The following is a 15,834-nucleotide window of genomic DNA, read 5'->3' as shown; positions in this document are numbered from 1 at the left end:
AGTAATGTGGCTCTAAGTGAACGCTTGTTTTTGTAGGCAAGTATTGGTCTGAGCATGATGATCAGTCCTGAAACACTGTTTTAATTGAACTAGATGATTTTTTTCTTCTGTCAGCTGTGCAGCAGATCGTCCCACATGGACAGAAATTATTATGTCTAGTTCAAAGTATGTTTTTTTTTTTACATTTCTGTACTGCTTTATGAAATTAGACTCACGTAAAATAGCCATCATTCTAGTAGTGAAAATATTTGTTCCAATAGTGATTATGTAACTGTACACATACAAGGTTGGAAGTCTCCAAAAAGTTCAGTCGATCCACTTTATTTTTTTTAATCCTAAATTGGCTGGAGAAATAGAAAATCCACACCTCCACCACATCATCCTCAAGCTGTCAGTCAACATCTGGATGACTCCTGTAACCCATTTGGACTCCATATTCCTGTTTTCGGGTGGTTGAACTGCATGTTGACTGGCATCATTTTGTGGTAACAATGCCTGGAAATAGATGTTGAATTGTCATCTTCTCTGCTCAGGGTGACAGTGCTGCAGAAATGCACGGCCATTTTAGCTGCTTTTTATACCGAGTGATAGGAGTGCGATCCCATCACTAACCCTTACTCCAACCGCCATCTTTCTATCGCGTGACACGCCATGGCATCAGGGTATGCTGCGGAACATGCTCAATTGACTTGAAGATAGTTGCCTTGGGAGTGAGAATGTGAGAATGGCAAAGCGCGATTGCTTTGCTGTGCTGATCACCAGGGAGAATTGCGTGTAGCAAACGATAAGTCACCTCCAGCTTCCCCATCAGAAGTCCACTTTGAAAAGGATATTGAAGAAGAGCCATCACTGAGTTTGGTGTAAGTTTGAGTCTGATGTTTCTGATGTCTGTCTCTCTGATCCCCTCAGACACAGACTCACGCACCCTGGTAAACTTGAGATCGTGCCCCAGACGCAACACGTTCACTGGGCGGATTAACCTCTGTTTCCATGTGACTGTTTTATGTCTGTGATTGACTGAGACGCTGTCTTGGTGGACCACTTTTCCACAGCCCCTCAGTCACGACATAAATGAGCCTGTTAAACAATGTGCATTGTAAACAACTCAACAACTCAAAATAATTCCCTAGATAAATATACCAAATGCCTGTACTTGGGGGGTGTGAGCCACTGGCCCGGAAGCTCTTTTGCCGTGCTGCTGACTTTTTGCTCTTGAACTCATCAATTTTGAGTATGATCATTTTCTTTTCATGTAAGGTGCTGCAGACTTACCGATGCATTACTTAAACTCAGTGGTCTACATTTTCTCAACGCTTTTCATATCATGCATTTGTCCTTCTACATTTGTTTTATGTGTGCACATTGCTAGACTTGAAAGTATGCTTCCAGCTGATGCTTTTAAAGTTGTTTTATGGTCGCATATCCACCATGGTTTTCTATAATGGGTTTTTTATCCTGTCTTTCTCTAATTTTGCATTGTTCTGCCAAGTAAGTAGGAAGGAAGTTTCCGTTATACTTCATTTTTACTCATTTGGTTAAAGTGCTTTCCACTTTTTTTTTTATCATACATGTAACCTCAAATTATAGAGATTATGGAGGAAACAATGGGGGTCGCCTGTGTGATCCCACATTTAATGTTCCAATAGTGTGCCAAAGTTCCTGTCTGGGGAATCTTTTCAGAGAAATATCCCTGTCTTCAAGGTGAGCAAATATGAAAAGCACTGTGAGGCTTCGGGGGGTTTAACCTCTCTTCACTAAACAATTGGTGTCTAATGTGGTAAGTTGCTCTGTATGACAGGTGTTGCTCTCAGTCATCACGTACGATAGTTTTGAGTTTAATTCTATTTGCCAATAAAACACTTTTTGAGTTGTATGTTCATTCATCACCTTTAAAGACATATTTTGAAACACCAGAAATGTATTAAATCACATGTTAACTTTTTTTCCCTCTCTCTCGTCTGAGTAAATGTAATGTTTATGACTTATAAATAATATCTGAATGTACCTTTATGTATTCTGTCTTTTTTTATTACTCTCATGCAAGCTATATGTGCGTACCAACATTGTTCATTTCAACATTATTTAGAATGAAACAATGTCTATCTGGTGTTTTACTTTATTAGTTTATTAGCAAAAAAAAAAAATGTCAATGTTTGTACCACAAGTCTTCTTAGAGTGGGGCTGCCTGATTTAAATAAAAGGCATTTTTCTCCAATGGTGTGAACACATTTATCATGCATCCATTTTTTAATTCTATTTATGATGGTGTGTGTGCTGCTTCAGAAATGGCACAGACGAGGTCACTTCCCAGTGGCAAGAGTCCATGACAGGAAGGGGATTCCACAGTGTACGTGGAAAATGAAGGGAGTGAAAAACGGATTATATTTATATTCCATATATATATAACCTCCTGGGAGTTGGAGCAAAAGGCTCTGTGGAATACAATTGTGAATTTATGTACGTGCAGACCGATGCTGGAGAGAGCTGCTGAATAAGAATTTCACCTTCTCTCCAACTGATGGTAATTAATCCCCCTTTTCACATTGGAATGGAAAAAGTCACCAAAACCCACCTACCTTTCAATTGTAGTTTTTTTTTCACTTGGATCAGTTTGATGTTGCATTTGTGCCCTGTAGTGAAGAGAGACAATTGACAGAGTGATTGAATTTGGCGTGGGATTTCCATCAGAGTCCAAGGTCCAGATTGAGGACTTACTGTTTGGACACATGGCCATATCTTAAGATCAAAATATAAGATTGGAGGTTGTGTGAGTTGTGACTCAAACCAGGGGAACACTTGAAGAAACAAAGTGACTTGCTGTAACAGCAGCTACCTGTAAGTGATGTTTTCTGAGCACAGCAAACGGCTCAAGTGGTTTTTTTACGGAATCATTTTAACCCTTTAAGTACAGTACCTGGATTTTTATGATATTTTTTAAATCATATTTTTAATGATCAAGGTGCACTCATGATATATCTAGTGTTGATATTTAATATGTGTGACTGTCAACCACAGACAACTGCATGTAGCTTCCTGTGTAATTGAGCAATACATTACCTCCAGTAAGGTGAAGCATATGGTGTCCATCCGAGGTGCTGCTTAGCCTCCAGCCACACACTACATGACACCATATGCACAACCTTTCTAACTGACCTTTATCTAAGCAACGGCAACCCCCCGCCCCGCTTCCTGGCATCTCCTGCTCTCACCTTCTTCTCCGCTGTGTGAGCAACCCGTAGCATCAGATGTTTTCAGTCTGCTGCGAGCGTTCCAATGTGAACCCTTCTCCACCTTCATCCTCCTTCACCGACCGCTCTCTGAAATGCAGACTTGTTTGTGAAGCATGCAAAAACTTTGCCAAGGTTTGAAGCACTGTATGATAGTCTCCACATCACAATTAGTTTAGTGTTGTCGCGTCCCAGAGACACCATTGATACATTCATACCTTTGAAGTAGGAGAAGTTGAATCATCTGCTTTCAGGCTTTGATGGTGTCTGTCTTCCATTGCTTTGCAGAAATGTGTCTTAAGGTTTGAAGGCACTGCCTTTTTTTTACTTAAATCTCTTACAAATGATCCCAAAGTTAAGGTTGAGTCATCTCAGGATTTGCAGCAGTTAGGGAAGCAGAAATTCTGTTAAACATTTTGACAAAATATTCACATCCATAGAGGTTTTGTAGTGGTTGACAAATGGACAAATTTTGGATACAAGTGGATAACTTTATTTATATCTATATGTTTTTTTATATTTATATGATTATGTCTCTCTCTTGTATTCTTTGGTTGCAGTTTTCGGAATTCAAATTACTTTATCTTTTAGTTTGTGTATTTTATTTATGTATTTATTTATTTTTTCACAGTAAGTGTATCTGTCAAGCTTACTAAATTGTGTTTATATTTCTTTATACTGTCCTTTTTTACTTTATTATAATTGCTTCTAATTTGCTGGTCCTCATGTCTTTGGTTTACTCTCATAAAACGTCAAACGCCTCTTTAACTTCAGTACCACAATTTTGAATAGCTGCATATTTCATGCAGTCTACTTTATTATTTATGTAAATTTCAACTCTTCATTTTCCCTCATTTGACTGTATCTTAGATTATTTATACAGTATACTGTAACTTAAAGTTGATGTTCGCTTAGTGCACTGCATATTGTTTTTTTTTCCCGCAATATAAGATGAAACATTAGTCCAAAATAATGGTGGTTAAAAAAGAAAGGCGATGTTGATCCAAATATCCTGAGGTAAGATGAGCTCAATTGAATGTCGTGTATGACTTTTCTGGCATTGATGAATTTGAAAATCATCTTGGGTCAGACTCCATGGCTGATTCAGACACATTCCTGATTCGGGTTGTAGAATCGGAAACATCTGTGTGAATTTGTCACTTGATTATGGAGCAAATCCTCCTGTTAGCAAACATGAGTCACTCAAGATAATTGACAGGAGTATGGCACTGCTGTCTGGCTGTAGTTCACAAGACTGTGTACGTGAAACTCTTTTAGTCTGACACACACTCAGCAGAAGAAAACACCTGAAGGATTTTTCAGTGTGTTAATATTGAAAAATCAGTATTAAAAAAAAAATCCCAGAATCGTTTTTTGATGTTAAAAAAAAAATTATATATATATATATATATATATATAGTCACAAGATGTTTACTTTCAGTTCATCCTTTAAATAACAAGAGAATGAGGTCTCCTACCTTTTTGTGCCCCTTAGGCATGGAAAGTGAAAGTGATGGATGATAATGCCCTGTGCGACTGACCATCGGGAGGTCACCACACGGGTTTTGCTGTAGATTAAATTGGCCTTGCAGCAGGTTCAGTCAACATTGACCATCATGTTGTTGTCTGTCCGGAAACAGGGCTGAAGCAGTCTGAGCAAGCCTCTTCTGAAGCTCCAGCTCAAACGCTCTTCGTGCCAAAGAGACCACGCAATCTAACATTCATAGCACAGACCACAGTGGAGGGGTGTTAACAAAACCGGCCCTCGATGTGCAGATTAAAAATACAAACACAGTGGGAAAAGCTTTATCTTAACATGGATCTCAAGTGATCACTTGAGACATGAGTGGATATGCAGAGCCGCCCACCAGTTGGTGGATCATGTAAGACGCATATTAATGCCGGTTAGAACAGGGCTTCTGGTTTTCACTCCCTCGTTCCTAACAGCTATGATCATATGGCTTTTGCACAGAAGATAAGCCCGAGTGTAAAATCTCTCATGTATTTGAGAACTGCTGCATAATGTTGGGATGATTGTCACTGTGTAGAGAGACTGCTGTTGAATATTATGACTGCTATTATTCTGACTTGTGACTTTGTAGCAGTGGTGGGCAAAGTGCTCCCCAGGGGCGACATGTGACCCACCTGTATTTATGCAGCTATCATCAGCAAAACAACAAGTATTGTCCATTCATCCTGATCCATAACTTTTAAAATTCCAAATAGAAACTGATTGATTACATTTTAGGTCCTTATTCTTTGCTACTCTAATGGTGGATTATAATTTAAACAGTTTTTGTCCTTCAAAAATAAATTAAAAGTTATAAAAAAAAAAAAAAATCTCTCATACTTTAGTCTCATGCTTTTGCAATGATATGAATCCATTTCATGCATGAACTATGAGACATTTTTGGCCGCTTTGATAATCCAAATCCTCTGATGTGGATGGTTTATGCATTGCAGGAATCACTTATTCAAAACGGATGCGTGTTGACTGATCTAATCTCCGATAGATCAGGCCTCTCACCCGTGATGAATGTGATTATCGGCGTCTGTGAGGGGAGAACAGCTACTCAGGGTGTGGAGTTGCTGCGTGTCTGCTGGGATGAGTTCTGCGCTGGTGGTGAATCTCTGGCGAACCACTGATGCTCACAGAGACTGACTGGTTGAGGGTTTAATGTAATAAATGAAAACCAGACGGCTGCTGTGGTGATACAGCGTACTTCATTTGATATCAGCTGTATCCTAGTCTTGTGTACTGCTGCGGAAACATCTATTCTAATCTGATTATTTCTTATGAATTCGAGATTGGATTCTTATTTTCCACAAACATGCTTTGCTTCATCTTGATGACACTTTCTCAAACTGAATGCGACATAAAGAATGAAGAGCATAAAGGCAGAAATCCTTTGTCTCCAACTCGGTTGTCCAGTTCATTTGATCCTCAAGTTGAGTACGTGTTCGTCGTTGGTCATTGATTTTCTCCTCCATTCTGTCTGCAGACCTGCCACCTCCAGCCACGAGAGACCGGCCACCAGGGTGTAAGACGGTTTTCGTAGGTGGCCTGCCAGAGAATGCCAATGAGCAGCTGATCATGGAAGTCTTTGGGCAGTGCGGCGACATCACCGCCATCCGCAAAAGCAAGAAAAACTTTTGTCATATTCGATTTGCGGAGGAGTTCACTGTCGACAAAGCTCTTTTCCTGTCTGGTAAGCAGAATTTTGTCTGGAAAACCTTTCGGTCTAACTGTGACAGAATCGAGGATGACACTTTGCTCCAACTATAATTATCCCCCTCTGTGCTGATAAATGCAGTTCATGTCTCTGGCACTTAAGTGCAAGAGCACTCAGCATGCAACATCTGAATATAGAAAGCATCATATCTCCCACCTATATATTCAACATTGAATGGAATTATTGAATCTTGAGTTAAAACCACTTCAAAGTCTTGTTAACTTGTCAAATAAAAGTCAATTTTTCTTACATGCTTACTGAGGTTTTTAGGTGTGTGAAATTAGTTTTCAATTTCATGTCCCCCTTTAGATGCAATAGCAGATTAAATACTTGACAAATACTGTCACACATCCATCACATGTATTTTACTGAAGCAGCTTAATGAGCTGAAACTGAGAATTATAGGACAAGGACTCATGGCAAGTTCGTGCTCTGTGGACCTTTTATCTGCTTCTGGAGGAAATGCCGACTGTGCACAAGATCTTTCTCTCTGTTACATCTGAACATTTTCTGGCAGGAGGCATGGGCCATTGAAATAACTACACCTTCATCACAGTAGCTGAACAATAGAACAGTTAAGTGGTCTGTGATTAACAATTACGACTATTTAAAAATCATCTTTATATTGTTCCTTTAATAAGAAGGACGTTTCATATCTTCTCTGCCCGTTCAGAATTAGAATTAACCCATACATCTGGCTATTTGAAACATCCAAGTGTAGCAAAGGAGCGGCGTTGTTGAAAGTGATTTAAAATAAAATCTATTTCAAGAAACAGTAATAGTAAAAAGAAATAGTATTAGAGTACCATTGCATTAATATCAAATAAAAATTTAAAGTTATCTCACTCAAAATGCTGAATTTTGTTTGACAGACAAGAACTGCAGAAAAATAAAAAATAAAAACTGGGAGGTGCTTGGTGCCCAATGAGTTCTGGTGTCAACTGATCACAAATATCACTGAAGCATTTATAGCAGCTTAAACGGACCTGTTTGATAATATAACGAAATTCACACTTGCCATTTTGGCAAGGCGTTAGTTGCTGCATTTCAACAAGCAAATTAGTGTGATGACAGAAATGTATGATCTTTATGGTGTGGACAGGTTGGTGTTTTATGTGATTGCTAAAATCTTGTCTTTACATCAGCAACAGCCGCTCCGACGGTTTCTGAGGTAAATAAATGTTCTGCTCACGGATGAGTTTGCTCCTTATTAGGACTCTCAGTTAATAAGTAAGTAAGTTAGTCTACCATTTTGTATCTTTTTTAAATGTAACATGAAGGAAAATAAGGAGCCTCTATTATTAAGTAAGTAAGTTAGTCTACCATTTTGTATCTTTTTTTAAATGTAACATGAAGGAAAATAAGGAGCCTCTATTATTAAGAAAGTAAGTTAGTCTACCATTTTGTATTTTTTTTAAATGTAACATGAAGGAAAATAAGGAGCCTCTATTAATAAGTAAGTACGTTAGTCTACCATTTTGTATCTTTTTTTAAATGTAACGTAAAGGAAATAAGTAGCCATTAATGTTTGCAATGTTGTGATTTTAGCAGGTCCTTGAACCTTTTCATTACCTGCTTAATATAAAGGTTAATATAAAGAATGTTCTTGATAGTTATATTGGGATGTTATAGTAAACACATTTGCATGAGGAAAGAATTATGGGCCACTCTTGTTGATAACTTTTATGTAACATTTAGGACAGATATGTCTGAAATGGATGAACTTATTACTTTCACACATCAGAATATGTTCGAGTGACGCTCCGTCTCTCGGAACACCACAGTGGGGACCCTTTAGCACAATGCTACTTTGTATTTGAACTGAAATCAAGCATTTTGTCAACCATAGTCAAGATGAATTTAATTTGTTGTTTAGCCATATAGTGTAATTGCCAAAGCTATGACAATCCAAAAATAATAAAAGTCATTGATTTAATTTGACATATATATCACACGTAAGTCTGCGTTGAAATAAATGCTACAATTCAAATAGATAGCATCCTCCATTAGAAACGTGTGTTTCCGCCCGCTTGTGTGCATTTGTGCCTATTTGCTTGAACAAGAGGTCCGACCAGTGAGTTCCTCCTACTCTTCAGAGGAGTAGTGCAACTGAGGTCCATCTATTAGCAACATGACAGAGCTTTGTAGTTTTCCATAAATAATAGCCCTATATACACACACACACACACACACACACACACACTCGCTCATAGTCAAACACAGAAGCCCCAGCCCACTGAGATCTCTTCATATGAAATATTGAAGTAGCGGTCGATTTGAGCCTGAAGCAGAGAGGGTGGACTGAAGTAGAAAGCCCAAGACTCGTGGCCAGTGCTTTTCCTCTTGGCTCTACCTCTGCTGCCAACTCAGGTGATGTAGAGTGGGTTGTGTATTTCTGTACGCCACACTGAGCATAACACACACGAAGAGCCATAAACCTAACACACGCCCAACTACAGTCGCCGATCACTAGCAATTAATAAAGGGAACAGGCACGGTTTCGTTTAATACTTGGGTCGAGACTTTGCTTTAAATTGAGTCAAGCAAGAGGAGGGAGGCTGAGCGCAAAGAGGAGGGTAATGAGGGGCACTGGGATCTGTCAGTGTCACTGGACGGGTAATTGGCCTTACTAAATCTCCTGTGTAATGACAAACAACTACTAGCTTCCGTCGATAAAATCTGACAGCGCCTCTATATCTTCTAAAATAAAAGCATTTAGTCGATAAAAAAATAAATAAAATGGTGGTGTCTGCGTATATGTGGCAGGGGCCGGAACGGCAACATTATGTGAAGAGCTTCGGCGGAGTCGTGGTTGTAAATCTGCCAGCCGAGTTCAATTGGGTTAATTTCCTCCGGCTTGTTTTTCATCTGCATACGAGGAGTTTTGTTTTCTGGATTAAATTGTTTGTCTATAAGATTTAATATAAGTTTGTTGATCAGACTTTTTCAGAAATATTCTTCCATTTTCCAGACAGTCAGTGTTTAATATTCATGTTTGTTGGTGACGGATTTGTTTTTTAGGGCCAATGTTTTGTTTCTGACAAACTCAGAGGAAAATGTTTTGCTTGAATTTGTATTTAATGGTATGAATAAATGTAGCTCCAGTTCAGAAGTCACTGGATTTCAATCTGCATGAACCAATGTGACCTCAAGTCAAAGCTGAAAATAAGCTACAGTGTATTTTTGTCCGGTAAATCACCTCAGTCCAATATTGAGCACGTCGATTGTTTTCATGTCACGATTTATTCTTGTCACGAATATCTATCCCCCATGTCTATATTACTGATTTTTAACATTTCATCGGGGGGAATCACGTGACCTCATATCAATTTCTTGGTAAACAGCAGGTGAGCCGAGCTCGAGCGTGTATCTTGAAGGTGTTACAGTTCAGTCTCTTTCATTTTCAAATACGAATCAAACAAGGACTTCAGTGAAATGTATCCCAAGGACTTGTTGCTGAATCCACGTAGCTGATGCTAACACGGTCACCGCGTTCCACTACCCTTTTCTGTTAGGTTGTAGATGCTGAATTAACACCATCAGTGAAATTACTGTTGTATGTTGGTTCTCTGACACTGGCTCTCATTCACTGAAACAATCCCAAATTCCATTTTTTAACTGACACAAGGCTGCACCTTGTTATTGCACATAAACTGCTTTGTATATTTTTAAAGACTAAATAATACTTGACATAAATACATAAACACCCCCACCCGAAGATCATGTATCATTTCTGGAAGTGTAACATTCAACTATTGTTTACAGAAAAGGGATTTTTCTTTGTAATTGTTGTAGTTTAACCCTCATACTTTTCTTTTTTTTTTTTACTTTACATATAATTTATGCTCATAATTGTGCTACCTCTCAATTGAGTGTTTGCCTTTTGGCATTCTTTGAAAAAAATCTAGTTTAAGGGCTCATTGTGAACATACAGTTCATCCCAGTTAATGGAATTCAGTAGAATCGGTCCAAACTAAAACTATATATATATGGATTAAAAAAACAACATTGTTTACCTGACTGCCATTTTTTGTATTTGCTGTGCAGCATGTGTTTCCCTTGTTAGTGTTTTGTCTAAAACTGCTTCGTGCTGTCTCTGAGCGTTAATTAGTAAATAAGAAAGTGTAAAATATATGGACATTTTAACAGTGGCAGAATTGCAAAGCACACTGTGAAAAAGACATCAAACTGTCTGAGCAGACTGATTACCTTGTTCTAATTGGCGGCTCCCCCGCTGTCCCATCTGCTTCCCCATCAAACGTTCTTCTTTTTGTTATTAGCCAGCCCATCTACTTCACATTTCCATTTTTCAATCCTTGTGTCTCTAGGTTATCGTATCCGATTGGGCTCCAGCACAGACAAAAAGGACAGCGGTCGGCTCCATGTGGATTTTGCTCAGGCCAGAGATGACCTCTACGAGTGGGAGTGTCGCCAGCGCATGTTGGCGAGAGAGGAGCGCCACCGACGCAAGATGGAGGAGGATCGTTTTCGGCCCCCGTCACCTCCGCCAATCGTCCACTACTCAGACCATGAGTGCAGCCAACTGGGAGACAAAATTAAAGGTTTGTGTGCTGATGCTGTTGTTACTCAGTCTAACGTAACTCCAGTGTTAGTTTTAATAAGATAGAATTTGCACAGTGCATTGTGAGGAAAACGCTTTTAAAGTTGAAAAAAACGTGAAAACCTTTTCAACTGGTGCTATTCTGTGTTCTTGTGTTTTCTGACAAAGAATTAGGATTTATCCTTTATTCTAAATTATCATTTGGATGTGTCATTTGTTGTACTACACAGTGCTCATCTGTTTCATAAGCGTGCACAGCAAAATGATCCAAATCTGCGGCACTTCTGACAAAAAGTTAATCCGATTCATATGAGCCAAAACAACAAGCAGATCCAGTGATGCCCAAATTTACATCTCTCAGTGGGTAAGAAATGATGAGGAACCAGGAGATCTCAAACTAACTCGAACCTGACATGCTTCACAGCGCACCATTCATTAATTTCATTCCAACTCATCTTTTTCCTCTTCTCCCCTTTTCATCCACTCGTCTTCCCCTTATACCTCTCCTGCTCTTCTGTTTTGCACAGCAAACCTCGCCTCAGTAATAAGCGGTGGCACTTCCAGGTCTTGGTCACAGGTTACAAAGTGACTGTAACTTACTGACATTGAACCATCTGTGATCATTTTTTTTTATAGTTTGTCCTTTCTGGCCATAGACTGAAGAGATTATTTGGGCTTTTTCAGTTGAATCACCCTTCTAAATCTTGTAGGAAAAAAGTTATTTCATCGCCATCAATTAAATACAAGACTTCCTGATCCTTTTGAATTAAACAGAAATACCTTTGGCAAATTTAAGACACATCAAACACCACATCTGCCTAATAATTATTCTCAGTTTAAGAAGGTAAAGGAATGAAACTTGCATTTCCTTGGTATGAAGTTAAACCTTGTCCACACTGCACAGAAACAGAAGTCACATTCACTGCCGCTTCTTTTAGCTCTCTCTTCCTATGTCAAATGTTGCTGTTTCCAAGGCATGAAAAACAAGCCCTAGCTGTCTATAAAAGCATCAGAGGTTAATGGACATTGATGATGAATGGAGTTGTTTACTAAACACGTTTCCAAGTTCGATGACTTGCTCTCAACTTCTTATGTTCGGTGCACTATCTTTAGAGAAATGGTTGTTGTTTGCTTCTATGTGGATTTGTTTTTTTCATCAGACATTTTTGTCATCTTTAAGTGTTTGCATTATGTGCCATGTATAGCACTGTGGGTTTCTTGAGTCATCGTATGAAAAGATATATTTTGGAGATAATCAGCCAAACACTGAATGAAAAAATATGATGTTTGACTTTGTTAGTTAATAATAAGAATTGAGAATTAAGAATTGTTGAAGGGCTTTCCTTTCTCAAATACTTTTATAGGTCACACATTAGAGTAGGGAACATTCCCTACCTCTTCATGTGTGCATTCGTAGCATTTTAACCAGTTATTAATCATTATAAAGTATTGATTAGTGTCTTGTTGAGAGTGAATAGATTTTACCCTTCAATTCAGCGTTTTTCACACCAGTGCCTTGAGAAATGATCCAGTTTTGCCCAATTTCTCCAGTGATAGATCTGAGTGGTATGATGACATTCATTCGGGGAACAATTAGAATACATGTTGACCATCTACCAGCGTGTGAGGAGATTACATGGATTCGGTCACATTCTTTCTTCACACCATAGATCTATGTTGATGCGCTGATTCATCCGTCTGTCTCAGCAGCACTGCTCATGATCTGCGGTGCTCCTCTTCTCACACGCTCACAGTGAAGAACAACACAACTTCCAGTTGTTTTTTTTAAACCTGATACGCCTCTAACTTGACCACCCACCTTCACGACAGTGTTCCTTGTTGGACCCAACACCAAAGACTAACTTTGCTAAAAGCTAACGTGACAGGTCAAAATTTTTAACATGTAGACTGGCAAAGATTGCTTTGTTGTTTAAAAGTTGGCTAAAAACTAAGTGCAGAACCAGACAAATGTGCTCCAAACTGTGAAGAGAGAAAGAATGTTGTTGTTATTATGAAGCAAGCTGAGGCAAAGAATTGAGCAAAAAGATTATCTTCTATTTGTTTGTGCAAATAACATGCCAAAATAGCAGAGTTTCAGTAGCTACAGGACATTTTACAAATTTCAAAGGATTTTGTACCGGAATTTCAGTTAGCCACAATTGCGCTTTGGTTCCTTTGGTGTTGTGCCTTTCGATGGCGTGCCTTTAAAAAGGTTGAAAAACACTGCTCTAAGCGGTACCATAATTACCAAGTGTTGACGGTAAATAAACCAGTAATTAGCTTATTAATAGTTCATGTATTCCCCTATCTGTGTTACCGTTATATTTTGCTACACACAAATTAAAAATAAATAAATAATAGTTTGAAAAGATTGTTTTCTCATGATGGTGTCCTAGGGGAAATGTGCCCGTGAAACCAGGTCTGTGATCATTTCCTGAAAAGGAAGGGAATCAACAAGACAGGATGGCACACGTGACGTTTTTGTGAAGACAGTGAATTCAAAATAAAAGTTTCCTGTGAATGATGAAATTGTCAGTGCTGGAATTTAGCTATATGAACTAGTCATGGTGGTTTTATGGGAATTAATGTAAAGCGATTTTGTCTGTCTGGCAGTGGCACCTCAGATATTGATTCTCGGGTCCCTCCATTAACACAAGAGCCCATCCGTGAAATGCATTTCATCAAATTCTATCTCCACAATCAGGGTATTTTAGCACATCTCCACCAAAGCTAATTACAAATCATGTCAGTTTATTTCATTATACTTTCATGAAATTGTGTTATGTTCACTCTAATTCTTGTTTTCATGTGGACCTGCTAACTATACTGTGTCTCCATCTACTTGTCAGATGATGCAAAGTTTGCTGAGGCGGTGCGAGTGCTGCTGACATGGCTGGAGCGCGGGGAAGTCAATCGCAGGAACGCCAACAACTTCTACTCCATGATCCAGTCGTCTAACAGCCACATCCGCCGACTCATGAGTGAGAAGAGTCAGCACGAGAAGGAGATGGAAGAGGCCAAGGAGAAGTTTAAGAACGCTCTGGCTGGAATACTGGCTCAATGTGAGTCTTCTCCCGTCACGTTTAACAAATGACAATGAGGCTTACAGAGGTCGTATTTGAGTGCTGAGATGAGGTAGATGGATTTCTTTTCCCCATTCCTTGCCATGTTCAAGTGTGCATTTTTATAAAACACACAAGACTAGTCACATCTGTCTGAGGTATCTGTGGTTGCCGCTGCTTCAGAAGAGGTAAGTAAAATAGCATTAACCTTGAATTGCTCTCATTGTGTGTGCTTCGATACTTTGATTTAAAGGAAGGTAAGGTCCTGTTTTTTCCCTTGTATTCATCTTCCAGAGCTGCATGAGGGTTACTGGTTATAAAACTGTGTTAAATCTTATTGAATGACAACACGTTTTAGATTTAAATAAACCTGTGCATCAGTTCCTCAAACATTAAACATTGAACATTAAAAAGAAGAATTCAGGGGCATATTGTTATATGTAAAACAAAGATAAATGACTCATATACTATATGTGACATCTTGTCATCGTCCACACACATGTCCACATACTCATCTATTGTTCCATGTTTTTTTGTTTTAAGTTTCTTGCATAACTCAACAACAGAAGCAACAAAAGTGGGCAAAGCACTCAGACTCGAACTCCTCTGTCATTTGCTAAAAACAAAACAAAACCAAAAAAACTCTTAAATCATCAACTCTGTGGCAAGTCAATAACCTAACTCTGAACAGATTTTAAAGAGGAAGTTTAAAGTAGTTGAACGGTAGCATCCGAAAGAGCCTTTTCCATCTTCAGAATGTTTGGTCATCCAAAGGAAGATAATGCACATGCACTTCCCACAGCCTGAGACAGTCCAGTCCAAGATCAATCCTGGGTGTAAGATGGTGTAAAAAGTCATGGACGTACTGTGGTTCACTGGGCCCTACTGTTGAATGTAGATTAAACAAGTGGCTATAGCCTGTTAGGGTTTTCAGTCTTTTCATTTCATTCGATCCAAAGATGACATTGAGATCAAATGCTTTTTGGGTTTTTTTTTTAGCAATTTATAATCAAGCCGTTACCACTGAAATCATTGTTTTATCATCAGACAATGTTATTGTGTAATGACTGGTTTATGTCGTGGCAGTTGCCCTCAATTTGCCGTCAGATCAACATGATGAAGTTAATTACTGTTTGTTTTATTTTGCTGTTGGACGCCGTCCCCGTGTTTGTTCACCCACTTTTGTAGTCTGATTGAAGTTTAATTAGTGTGGCAGTTATTGGGATTCATTTTCCCTCTCTTCACGACGAACCTTTATGGGACACCTTAAAGTAAAGGAATTCCTGACGGAACTTGTCCTAACCACTGGGGTCTTTCAAGATGTTACCAAACCAAAGTTGTTCAGGTCTCATCTTCAAGTGCAAGGCAGGCTTTTTCTCTCAGACCCTACCAGAGACCTGGTGGCGTCATCTCAGGACGTCTGAGCCGACCCATATGTCTTCAAATGATCCAGGGCTCCGACTTCTTGTTGAGTATTCCTGTTGCCACAGACAACGCCGGTTGGCTGACAGTCAATGAGGCAAACGGAATTACCATTAAACTCTATTCTAGTACTTTAAGTCTTATTCCACACAGAAAAATGTCTTATGATTCCAGTCTGCCCCCCTCACAATTCAAAATGTCTGAACGGATGATTCCATCTCCGCAATTATCTCTTCCAAATGTCACATATGTACTGTCATGTTCGGCCACATGAACTGCAGGCATTCATCTTAGAGCAAAGGCCAAACATCAGTGCATTTGGAGCTGAT

At 39.0% G+C, this 15,834-nt stretch overlaps 1 protein-coding gene across 7 annotated transcripts in view; it reads left to right on the top strand.

Annotated features, from left to right (window-relative positions):
• enox2 (ecto-NOX disulfide-thiol exchanger 2) overlaps window positions 1-15,834 on the top strand; it is a 149,243-nt gene that overhangs the window by 104,402 nt on the left and 29,007 nt on the right. For all 7 annotated transcript variants that reach the window (XM_053878319.1, XM_053878317.1, XM_053878314.1 and 4 more), the window contains 3 exons: window positions 6,230-6,436; window positions 10,789-11,022; window positions 13,871-14,083. In XM_053878319.1, the coding sequence (XP_053734294.1) occupies window positions 6,230-6,436; window positions 10,789-11,022; window positions 13,871-14,083 (654 nt within the window). The remainder of the gene's footprint in view (window positions 1-6,229; window positions 6,437-10,788; window positions 11,023-13,870; window positions 14,084-15,834) is intronic.

The sequence above is a fragment of the Synchiropus splendidus genome, chromosome 11 (assembly GCF_027744825.2).
Source record: "Synchiropus splendidus isolate RoL2022-P1 chromosome 11, RoL_Sspl_1.0, whole genome shotgun sequence".
In the NCBI taxonomy this organism is placed as follows: Eukaryota; Metazoa; Chordata; class Actinopteri; order Syngnathiformes; family Callionymidae; genus Synchiropus; species Synchiropus splendidus.
This window is presented reverse-complemented; position numbering and strand designations above follow the sequence as displayed.